Source organism: Octopus sinensis, linkage group LG27, assembly GCF_006345805.1.
Source record: "Octopus sinensis linkage group LG27, ASM634580v1, whole genome shotgun sequence".
In the NCBI taxonomy this organism is placed as follows: domain Eukaryota; kingdom Metazoa; phylum Mollusca; class Cephalopoda; order Octopoda; family Octopodidae; genus Octopus; species Octopus sinensis.
In genome coordinates, this window is record NC_043023.1 from 10517937 (window position 1) to 10530436 (window position 12500).

General features: G+C 36.3%; 2 protein-coding genes across 2 annotated transcripts in view; both read left to right on the top strand.

The window, feature by feature from the left end:
- Positions 1-12500, top strand: part of LOC115225412 (zinc finger protein 91-like) — a 104063-nt gene that overhangs the window by 73190 nt on the left and 18373 nt on the right. The window contains exons 7-8 of the mRNA XM_036514157.1: positions 5985-5989; positions 10607-10830. Coding sequence (XP_036370050.1) covers positions 5985-5989; positions 10607-10830 — 229 coding nt within the window. The remainder of the gene's footprint in view (positions 1-5984; positions 5990-10606; positions 10831-12500) is intronic.
- LOC115225411 (zinc finger protein 431-like) overlaps positions 11051-12500 on the top strand; it is a 1715-nt gene continuing 265 nt past the window's right edge. The window contains exons 1-2 of the mRNA XM_036514301.1: positions 11051-11068; positions 11237-12500. The exon at positions 11237-12500 is cut by the window's right edge and continues 265 nt beyond it. Of these exons, the coding sequence (XP_036370194.1) occupies positions 11309-11884 (576 nt within the window). The 5' untranslated portion in view covers positions 11051-11068; positions 11237-11308 and the 3' untranslated portion in view covers positions 11885-12500. The remainder of the gene's footprint in view (positions 11069-11236) is intronic.

Consider the following 12500-nt stretch of genomic DNA (forward strand, 5'->3'; position numbering starts at 1 on the left):
TCTCTTAAATATACTGCATTTTGTGGCATTATTTCAAGCCAGCCGGCACAAACTGCATGTGCATTTTTGTTGCGTACGTGTAGTATCGATCACAACAGCTGATGTACTTGCGCATATAAATGCACGTTCCCATGGCTTTATCGATCGCATTCTCACCTGGAATCGATTTTTGTAATTTTTTCAAGACTTATACACGTCCTGATACCTTCGGCATCTACATATCGAATTAGGCTGCAATCAGATTGAGGATGCCCGAGATACTAGAGGACACACAGACAGACAGAACAGATTTTATATTATAAATATATATACGTATATACATATGTGTATATATATATATATATATTAGAAAAAAAAACTACCTTTTATCAATTCAAAATGAACAATTAAATTACACCATCTAGAAAATTACATATAATAGAAATATTAAAATTAAAATAACCATAAAATATCCATGATTAAGTAAATTGCAAAAAAATAATAAGAACATATCTAATGGGTAGAATAACGACACGTCATTGATATTTTATTGTTATTTTAATTTTAATAATTCTATTATATGTAATTTTCTAGATGGTGTAATTTAATTGTTCATTTTGAATTGATAAAAGGTGGGTTTTTTCTAATTTTTCATATATATATATATATATATATATATTGTGAAATTTGATTTAGTATTTCTAAATTGAATTTTTTTCCTTGTGAGTTTGGATTTATATTCCCTCAAATAATTTTTATATGTATGTATATATATATATCATGGTGATCTGTATAAGGGGCATCTATACTGCTTTGCATAAAAGACACCCATACATGTACCATGTGAGAAGATCTCAACACAGTCTCTAAAGTGGTTGGCGTTAAGAAGAGTGTCCAGCTGTAGAAAGCAATCTAAATCAAGCAGGAACTGGGGGCAGCACCCCTGTTTGCCAGCCCAGGTCAAACCAACCAACCCAGGGAAGCATGGTAAATGGACATTAAATGTAAAAAGCTGTGCCAAAACTGACCTTGCCTGTGATCTTGCCACTTAAAATGTAGTCAATACACTCTGTAGTATGGTTGGTGTTAGGAAGAGCATCCAGCTGTAAAAGCTGAGCCAAAACAGACACACAAGTCTGGGGCAGTCTTCTGACTGACCACCTCCTACCAAACCATCCAACAGATACTGGTATTGAAGGCAGACATTAAATGAAGGGGATCAGGAAACGAGAATCCTGGCAGTTTGCTGTGTTTGAAAAGACACATCAAGCTAAGTAAAAGCATGGTTGCCCTTGCATACAAGCTTGTCCCTTGCGACCCCCTCCAGCTGAGCATCCCTAATCCTGCAGGCTCATGGGTGCTGATACCACGTAAAAAGCACCCAGTGGTACTGCGTAATATCACCCAGTACATTGTGTAAAGGGTTTGTGTTAGAAAGGGCATCCAGCATAGAAACTATTTTAAGATAGAGATGGGGCCTGATCAGCCCTTCAGCTGGTTAGCTCTTTTCAAATCATCCAACCCATGCCAGTGTGTAAAATGGAATTTAAATGATGATGAAGTAATAATTTTAAATTTGTATATAGACATTGCAGTATGCCATTTAAAGCCTGCTCACTGTATTTGGCTATCTGATGTCATCAACAATATGGATTTAAATGACAATGGATTTACTGTAGGAATTCCTTCATGTCCATAGAGTTTAAACAATGAAAGGAAAGGAAATAGAATTTACAAGTCTATGATACTCTGTGATCATTGCAACCCATCATGCATCATTGCCTTGCAGGTGTGTCTTGTCAGGTGTGCTTTGTCAGGTGACTTGTCAAAAGGTACCACATAATTTAATTTCTGTTTTCCTTTTTTGGATTAGAATTCTTTCGGGTAGTTCGAATGTGTCAAGCATTTTTCAGTTCCCATCTACCACATCCTCTCACAAGGCTTTGTTTGGCCACTCTGGGACTGAACCCAGGACCATGTGGTTGGGAAGCCAACATCTTACCACACAACCATCCCTGCACTTCTATAGCCATGTCTATATAAAAATGTAGTAAAACTCTCACTGTTTTAATCTCTCTAATTCCGAATTATCTTGTATGTTTTACACTGTTGTTTCTCTTTCGTTTCAGATTATCAGATGACATCTGCTTCACAAGAGTTTTATATAAGCAACGTCATTAGAATGGAAAGTCTTTTGAAGACTGAGCAAAGATGTTATACAAAACACGTATAACCCTGTTTCTATAAATATTTACTGAATTACTGCAAAATATATCTTCTGAACTCTGACATATGTAGCAAAATTTCTCTTTATTGTCTGGAGTACACAGAAAATTATATTTGTATTTGAATTAATCCTTTAGCATTTGTACTGGCCATATCAGTCCCAAACGTTCAAGCTATTTTATGTTAAAACTGCCCACATCTGGCCTCTTATACTCACCTGGCAATGTCATATAAACATAAAGAATCACATCGTTGAAATCTTAAAGCAATAAGATAATGAATGATTAATTCAGAAGAATTTGAATAAATAATCATTACATTCGACAGAGTAATCTGCGTGTTAATGAGAAGTAATTAAGAAGGCAGTTTGCAGCATCTTCAGATATTAACAAAGATCACTTTTGATGGAGATATATTAGTAGAAATATTTGATATGAGCAATATACGAGAAGAAGGAAAACCTTTGTGTACTGTGACGAGAGAAAGGAAAATTATGGAAAATGAATTATATCGGAGTGAAGTTGAATGTAAAAGAGAGTCTGAAGAAATTGATTTTTCTGATGAGGAGAAGAATGAAAAGGGCAAAACAGCATTTGATTGTGATATCTGTGGCAAGTCGTTCTCTCGGAAAGCTAAGTTAGTCATTCACGAACGTACTCATACAGGAGAAAAACCATATCACTGTGAAATCTGTGGTAAATCTTTCTCTCGAAACGAAAACTTAACTAGGCACAAGAGTGGTGTTCACACTGGAGAAGCACCATATCACTGTGAAATCTGTGACAAATCGTTTTCTCAAAACGATCACTTAACTATGCACAGGCGTGTTCATACAGGAGAAAAACCATATCACTGTGAACTCTGTGGTAAATCTTTCTCTCGAAATGATACCTTAACCAAGCACAAGCGTGTTCATACAGGAGAAAAACCATATCACTGTGATATCTGTGGTAAAATATTATCTCAGAAAGGTAGCTTAGTCACTCACCGACGTATTCATACAGGAGAGAAGTCATATCACTGTGATGTTTGTGGTAAATCATTTTTTGATATTCATCATTTAACTACTCACAAACGCATTCATACAGGTGAGAAGCCATATCGCTGTGATATCTGTGATATATCATTCTCTCAAAGGTATAACTTAACTAGGCACAAATACATTCATACAGGAGAAAAACCATATCACTGTGATATCTGTGGTAAATCCTTTTCTCTAAACGATAACTTAACCAAGCACAAGCGTGTTCATACAGGAGAAAAACCATATCACTGTGAAATCTGTGGTAAATCTTTTTCTCAAAACGATACCTTAACTATGCACAGGCGTGTTCATACAGGAGAAAAACCATATCACTGTGAAATCTGTGGTAAATCTTTCTCTCAAAACGGTACCTTAACCAAGCACAAGCATCTTCATACAGGAGAGGGACCATATCACTGTGAAATCTGTGGTAAATCCTTTTCTCAAAACGATCACTTAACTATGCACAGGCGTGTTCATACAGGAGAAAAACCATATCACTGTGAAATCTGTGGTAAGTCTTTCTCTCGAAACGATACCTTAACCAAGCACAAGCATGTTCATACAGGAGAAAAACCATATCACTGTGAAATCTGTGGTAAGTCTTTCTCTCGAAACGATACCTTAACCAAGCACAAGCATGTTCATACAGACAGAGAACACATTTCATGAGGAATAGATTCATTTCCCAAGGTACAGACTTCGTTTATGAGTTTTATTTTTCAAGCACAACATCCAAATTTTGAAAGACTCTACTACCATAACAAATGCATCTGTGTCTTACCAAGAAGTTTATAAAGAGCAAAGGAATGCTTCTCAGTAAAATGCTCTAGACTTGTTTCTTGTGAATCAGTGGTCACGTCTACAAATGATGGTGTCCCTGAGTCTTTTCAAAGTGATTCAGAAAACAATTATAATAATAATATTTTATCTATTCTAAATGATCTTGACATTGTTTTTGACTTTGCATAAAATATTCTTTACATTCTACTGTTGTTTTATTGTCATTTATTTACAAGTATTATAAATTTTATTGGTAAAATATTTTTCTAGGAATGAATTACAATTTATAACATTGCTTCTATTGGAAATTATTGCTTTGCTTTATGAGTTTTCACTTTAGGAGCAATCTCCAGGAAGAAATTAACTCATATATCAAGGCATTATTGTGTTTGACATTATTTTGGCACAAAGCCAACAATTTCAGGGAAGGAATAAGTTGAATAACCACATGGATCAGCATGTGTGCTTTTTACATGAACTAGCACAAATGCTTCTTACAGGGAGTGGCATTGCATGATATATCTATATATATAAAGCTGAAGTTGTCTGTGTGTGTGGCAGGTTTTGTAGCCTTCAACTAACACTTTCTCTCCCGAGACACTGTGGCGTATGTTGACCAAAATTGAGAGTATGATAAAAGAAAGCTTGCCCTTCCTTCCGTAGAAGAAAAAAATTCAAATCGCACCATGTCAACACCAAAAATTATTTAGATCAGAATGGTGCTTTTTTTACTATGAGAATCCCTAATTTTTACGATTCTTTGACTGTTGTGTCGCCGTTTTTCGGTGTATTTCAACCAGAAAACTGTTCACTTTTACAGAATAACAAGCTACATAATGCAAGATTTTTACTTTTCGAAAATTCCAATTCTAAAGGGTCGAAAAGAAAATAAACCCGAGCAACGCTGGGCGATACTTCTAGTATATATATGAAGCTGTGTAACTTCTCATATATATTTGAAGGTGCATGGCTCAATCGTGAGTTCAATTTCCATTCATCTTCATTACATTGAACAATGTTAAAGGGTCAAAGTGAAATGCAGCCACATTTTCTCTACAAAACTACTTTAAAACGTTTTCCAATGGCTGAATGACGAAACGTATTAATCTGGTTTCTGCCCTAAATATTCTGGTAAAGTAAGGATGCATCTTGTACACCAGCAAATACTCAGTGAAGTGCAAGTTAATTCATAATTAGTCAACGCCGTTGCCAAACACTGAAGAATCTTGTTTAATAATTTGGCTAATTTAGTGAAATTCAAAAGTTACTCCAATACTGATTCGGTGTAAGGAATGGAAACCTACTTATTTCCCCTTTAATTTCTATTTACTTTCTTAAATCTCCCATACTGAAGGATTATGCTTATTAGAGCCATGCTATCCATGCCAACCGTGTACAATTACTAACATTTTCTCACACTAAACCATCCCTCTTACTAAAAATATCCTTCTTCTAGAGGATGGGGTTTAGTCAACTGGTACTTATTTTATCGACCCCGAAACGATGAAAGGCACAATCGACCATGGTGGAATTTGAACTGGGAACTGTGGGATGACGTCAGCGGCTAGGAAGCTGACCGGAAGAGGAAGGGTGCGTAAAGGGTTGGGGCGATTGCGCCCTTTTCGATCGGGGAAGTTGTGAGTGCATGACGTGTCAGTGCTTCGACCAGATGAGGGATAGCATCTGCTATTTTTAGCGTTTCGGGACGGGCCACGTGGAAGGGTACATTACCATCTGACAGATATGGGTCAACGAAGAGGAGGTACGTGTCTTACTTCTAATCTCCCGCATTCACTACGAACGTAGCGTCGGTCGAAATAGCGGTTAGCATTTCGTCCGGCGTGCTAACGATCCTGCCAGCTCGCCGCCCTGCAAAATACGTTAGATGCTTTGGGCAGATAGGTTGTCCAAGCGGTCACCCATCTAAGTACCCTACAGGCTGGACATTGCTTCACTTCGGTGATCAGGCGAGACAAGGTGCAATCAGCATTATATGGCTGTAATAACAATATTAACAGTTTCAAAACATTCGCATTTTCTGAAGGTGGTAAAGTAGAGTTTGGTCAGTCGCTCGTACAAGTTATTCTCCTTGATATAATTATTTCTTCAGTTATCTGCTAGGAGCAAAGTTTTTATTAAAAGGCCTACTGATGGTGGTTTGTGGGACTTAGTCTCTACCATCGACCTCTGGTATTGGCTGGGTCTTTATTTTATTCATCCCAAATCAATGAAAGGTAAAATTGACATCGTTGGGATTTCGTTTCGGTAATTAAAGCAAACCAATGTATGTTTTATACATTCCCCTTTTTTATAAGTTTTTGTCAGTGATATTTCTGGTGTCAGATATTCTTTGATCTCGTCTGAAATTAATGATTTTTCTGGATGAATTTCTACTTTTGTATCAAAACTGAAGGGGAAAGGACTATTTCGAAGATAACGAGTGAGATTAAATTGTGAGTGAAGTAATAATTTCTTCTTATTTTATATTAAATTCGTTTTCTCTTTGTACAAACCTGTTTTGTGGGAAATCTTAACAATATTCAAGATTTCTTTACATTTTCCCGATCATAAATGCTATTTGTAAACCTGCTGAAATTATGAAGATTAAGTTATTTATAGAAAAATATGTTTTTATGAAATTTGCTACAAATACCATTCAGAATGTGTATATTAGAATTCTATCGGAATTTAATATGAAAATATAAATTTGGTGGGCTCGTACACATGACAGTTAAAATTTTTAAAGAAATTCTGGATTTGTCTCAGTATGTATGTGTATTTGTGTCTTTGTGTTAGTGTTTCTTCCCCTCCCATTCCCGCTTAACAAACGGTGTTGGTATATTTACATCCCTGGAACTTTCGGCAGCAGACTGATAAAATGAGTGCCAGGCATAAAAAACAAATACATATATATATATATATATATATATATATATATATATATATATATATATATATCATGGTGATCTATGTAAAGGGCATCTATACTGCTCTGCATAAAAAGCTCCCATACAAGGACCATGTGAGAAGATCTCAATACAATCTCTAAAGTGGTGGGCATTAAGAAGAGTGTCCAGCTGTAGAAAGCAATCTAAATCAGGCAGGAACTGGGGGCAGCACTCCTGTTTGCCAGCACAGGTCAAACCAACCAACCCAGCGAAGCATGGTAAATGGACATTAACCCTTTCCTTACTATATTTCTGACTAAAATACACCCCTCATGAGTTTCAATTAAATTCTAAAATAATCATGAATCTAGGCTTGTTTCATTAAATAACTGTAACTTTTTTACTTATCAACATCTTAATGTGATATTTGGAACATAATTAAAGAATGGGTTCTTAATCAATTCTACTGCATAACTTTTGTCTCAAAGTGACTTTAATTACAGGTAAATTGAGCAAAAGTTAAAAATATTAAAATTTTAAATTGAGCAAATGGTAAAAATATTAAAATTTTGTTTAAATATCACCATAGAAAATGAATCATCAGCTAATATTCAAATGGGTATGCAACAAAATTTTGATAAAGAAGAATTGTGCACATCACTATATCATCAGTTGAATTTAATGCACAACAGGTGTACCATAAAGGTGGAAGAAACTGAAATATTGGAATCCACCGTATGTTTGACCGAACTAAAGAAATCGGTCAAAATATAATATACAGCCCTGGTTATGGTAAGGAAGTGATAAATTCCAGACCACATCGTTCCATAGGCCACGCCGACTAACATTATTTTCCCTGTATAAAAACTAAATCCACGCAGTACCCAGTATTTGCTTCACAAATTTTCCCAAATTTGAACCCCCATTTTGTGTTTGTTTCCACATTGATCGCTTCAAACAATAACTTCCAGACCACATCATACCCTAAGCCATGCTGACTAACATTAGTTTCCTTGTATAAAAACTAAATCCACAACAGTACCCAGTATTTGTTTCACAAATTTTCCAATTCGGAATCAATGCTTGATAACGTGAAACTCCTATCTATTTTCAAAGTTGAAGAAAAATCGATGCAGAAAAAATGTGGAAAAAAATCTCCCAAAATTCAGGGAATTAAAATTACACATCGATCATTGTACAAAACTGTAGATGAACAGTTTAGGAAGTATAATCACGTATTTTCACGAATGTACTAAAGAGATTTGCTCTGATATTCTCATTTAAAAATGAATAGGTAAATTCGGGCGGCTTTGGTCGGTTTGGTAACGAAAGGGTTAAATGTAAAAAGCTGTGCCAAAACTGACCTTGCCTGTGATCTTTCCACTTGAAATGTACTCAATACCCTCTGTAGTATGGTTGGTGTTAGGAAGAGCATCCAGCTGTAAAAGCTGAGCCAAAACAGACACACAAGCCTGGGGCAGTCTTCTGACTGACCACTTCCTACCAAACCATCCAGCAGATACTGGTATTGAAGGGGACATTAAATGAAGGGGATCAGGAAACGAGAATCCTGGCAGTTTGCTGTGTTTGAAAAGACACAGCAAGCTAAGTAAAAGCATGGTTGCCCTTGCATACAAGCTTGTCCCTTGCAACCCCCTCCAGCTGAGCATCCCTAATCCTGCAGGCTCATGGGTGCTGATACCACGTAAAAAGCACCCAGTGGTACTGCGTAATATCACCCAGTACATTCTGTAAAGGGTTTGTGTTAGAAAGGGCATCCAGCCATAGAAACTATTTTAAGATAGAGATGGAGCCTGATCTGCCCTTCAGCTGGTTAGCTCCTTTCAAATCATCCAACCCATGCCAGTGTGTAAAATGGAATTTAAATGATGATGAAGTAATAATTTTAAATTTATATATACACCTTATAGTATACCATTGCCTTTCTGAGCGAACGATTTGCCACAGATATCACAGTGATATGGCTTCTCACCTGTATGAACGCGTCTGTGCCTAGACAAGCCTTAATTTTTCAGAGAATGATCTACCACAGGTATCACAATGATATGGCTTCTCTCCTGTATGAATACGTCGGTGAGTGAGTAGGTTAGTTTTCCGAGAGAATAATTTACCACAGGTATCACAATCATATGATGTTTTGCCCTCTTTATTCTCTACATCATCAGATAAATCAATTATTTTAGATAGCCTTCCCACTGTATTTGGCTATCTGATGTCATCTACAGTATGGATATAAATGACACTGGATTTATTTGAGGAATTCCTTCATGTCAGTAGAGTTTAAAACATGAGAGAAAGAGAAAGAAAATAGAATTTCCAAGACTAGTATTCACTATGATTGTTTCAACCCATCGTGCATCTGTGCCTCGCAGGTGAGATTCTGTACGAACAGTTGTGGGGCATCCTTTGATGCAGACATGTCCCATCAGGTGACTTATCAAATGGTTCCTCGTATTTAAATTTCTGTTTTGCTTATTTCGATAAGATTTCGTTTTGGTATTTGGGACAAGTCAAGCTTCTTTCAGTTTCCATCAAACATGGCTTTGATTGGCCACTCTGGGACTGAACCCAGGACCATGTGGTTGGGAAGCCAACTTCTTACCACACAACCATCCCTGCACTTCTACAGCCATGTCTATGTAAAAATGTAGTAAGACTTTCACTGCTTTAATCTCTCTAATCCCTAATTATCTTGTATATTTTACACTGTTGTTTCTCTTTCGTTTCAGATTATCAGATGACATCTGCTTCACAGGATTTTTACATAAGCAACGTCATTAGAATGGAAAGTCTTTTGAAGACCGAGCAAAGATGTTATACAAAACACATATAACCCTGTTTCTATAAATATTTACTGAATTACTGCAAAATATATCTTCTGAACTCTGACATATATGTTATGAAATTTCTCTTCTTTATTGTCTGGAATACACAGAAAATTATATTTGCATATTAATTAATCATTTAGCATTTAAACTAGCACAAATATTGTGACCTCTCACACTCACCTTGCAGTGTCAATTTAAACATAAACAATCAAATCACTGAAGTCTCAGAGCTATGAGATAATCCATGATTAATTCAAAACAATATGAATAAATAAGCATTACATTTCACAAAGGAATCTCAATGCTAAACGGTTAAACTGGCCATATTTTTGTGTGTTTTATGTTCATACTAGCCAGATCCCACCCCTCACACCCACCCTACAAGGTCATTCTAAAAATAAACAATCACTACATTGAAATCTGAACATGATAACATAATGAATGATTAATTCAGAAGAATTTCAATAAACATTATATTTGACAGAGTAATCTGAATGTTAATGAGTTAAAGCAATTAAGAAGGCAGGTTGCAGCATCTTCAGATATTAACAAAGATCACTTTTGATGGAGATATATCAGTAGAAATATTTGTTCAGAGCAATATACGAGAAGAAAGAAAACCTTTGTGTACTGTGACGAGAGAAAGGAAAATTATGGAAAATGAATTACGTAGGAGTGAAGTTGAATGTAAAAGAGAGTCTGAAGAAATTGTTTTTTCTGATGAGAAGAACAAAAAGGGCAAAACATCATTTGATTGTCATATCTGTGGCAAGTCGTTCTCTTGGAAAGCTAACTTAGTCATTCACGAACGTACTCATACAGGAGAAAAACCATATCACTGTGAAATCTGTGGTAAGTCTTTCTCTCGAAACGATCACTTAACTAGGCACAAGCATGTTCATACAGGAGAAAAGCCATATCAGTGTGATATCTGTGATAAATCCTTCTCTCAAACCGATCACTTAACCAAGCACATACGCATCCATACAGGTGAGAAGCCATACCACTGTGATATCTGTGGTATATCATTCTCTACATGCAGTGTATTAGCTACTCACAGGCATTTTCATAGTGGAGGGATACCGTATAGCTGTGAATTCTGTGGTAAATCCTTTTCTCGAAACGGTCACTTAACTAGGCACAAAAGTAGTGTTCACACTGGAGAAGCACCATATCACTGTGAAATCTGTGACAAATCTTTCTCTCGAAACGATAACTTAACCATGCACAGGCGTGTTCATACAGGACAAAAACCATATCACTGTGAAATCTGTGGTAAAACTTTCTCTCGAAACGATTGCTTAGCCAAGCACAAACGTGTTCATACAGGGGAACAACCATATCACTGTGAAATCTGTGGTAAATCTTTCTCTCGAAACGAATGCTTAACCAAGCACAAGCAGGTTCATACAGGAGAAAAACCATACCACTGTGAAATCTGTGGTAAATCTTTCTCTCGAAACGAATGCTTCACCAAGCACAAGCAGGTTCATACAGGAGAAAAACCATATCACTGTGAAATCTGTGGGAAATCCTTTTCTCAAAATGATCACGTAACTATGCACAAGCGTGTTCATAGAGGAGAAAAGCCATATCACTGTGATATCTGTGATAAATCCTTTTCTCAAAACGATTCCTTAATCAAGCACAAGCATGTTCATACAGGAGAAAAACCATATCACTGTGAAATCTGTGGTAAATCTTTCTCTCGAAACGATTCCTTAACAAAGCACAAGCATGTTCATACAGGAGAAAAACCATATCACTGTGAAATCTGTGGTAAATCTTTCTCTCTAAATCATTCCTTAACCAAGCACAGGCGTGTTCATACAGGAGAGAAACCATATCACTGTGATATCTGTGATAAATCCTTCTCTCGAAGTGATAGCTTGACTACGCACATACGCATCCATACAGGTGAGAAGCCATACCATTGTGATATCTGTGGTAAATCCTTTTCTCAAAACGAACACATAACTAGGCACAAGATTAGTGTTCATACAGGAGAAGTACCATATCACTGTGAAATCTGTGGTAAATCTTTCTCTCGAAATGATACCTTAACCCAGCATAAGCGTGTTCATACAGGAGAAAAACCATATCATTGTGATATCTCTGGTAAATCATTTTCTTAAAATAGTCAGCTGCTTAATCACTGATACATTTATACAGGGTGTAAAAAACCATATCACTGCGAAATCTGTTTAAATCATTCTTTCAAAATAAAGGCGTGACTAATCACAGACGCATTCATACAGGAGAGAAGCTGTAGCAATGTCATATCTGTGGTAAATTATTTTATGAAAATAGAATCTTAACTAATCAGATACATAATCACACAGATGAGAAGTCATATCATTGCGGTGTCTGTGGTAAGTCATTCTCTGATGGACCCAGGTTAATTGTTCGCAAATACATTCATTCAAGTGTGAAACCATATCACTGTGAAATCTGTGGTAAATCCTTCTCTGAAAATGGTCGCGTAACTATTCACATACGCATTCATACAGGAGAGAAGCCATATCACTGTGATATCTGTGGTAAATCATTCTCTACATGGAGTGCCTTATTTAAACACAAATACATTCATACAGGAGAAAAGCCATATCATTGTGAAATCTGTGGTAAATCTTTCTCTCGAAACGATCACTTAACCAAGCACAAGCATGTTCATACAGACAGAGAACACATTTCATGAGGAATAGATTCATTTCCCAAGTTACAGACATTGTTTATGAGTTTTATTTTTCA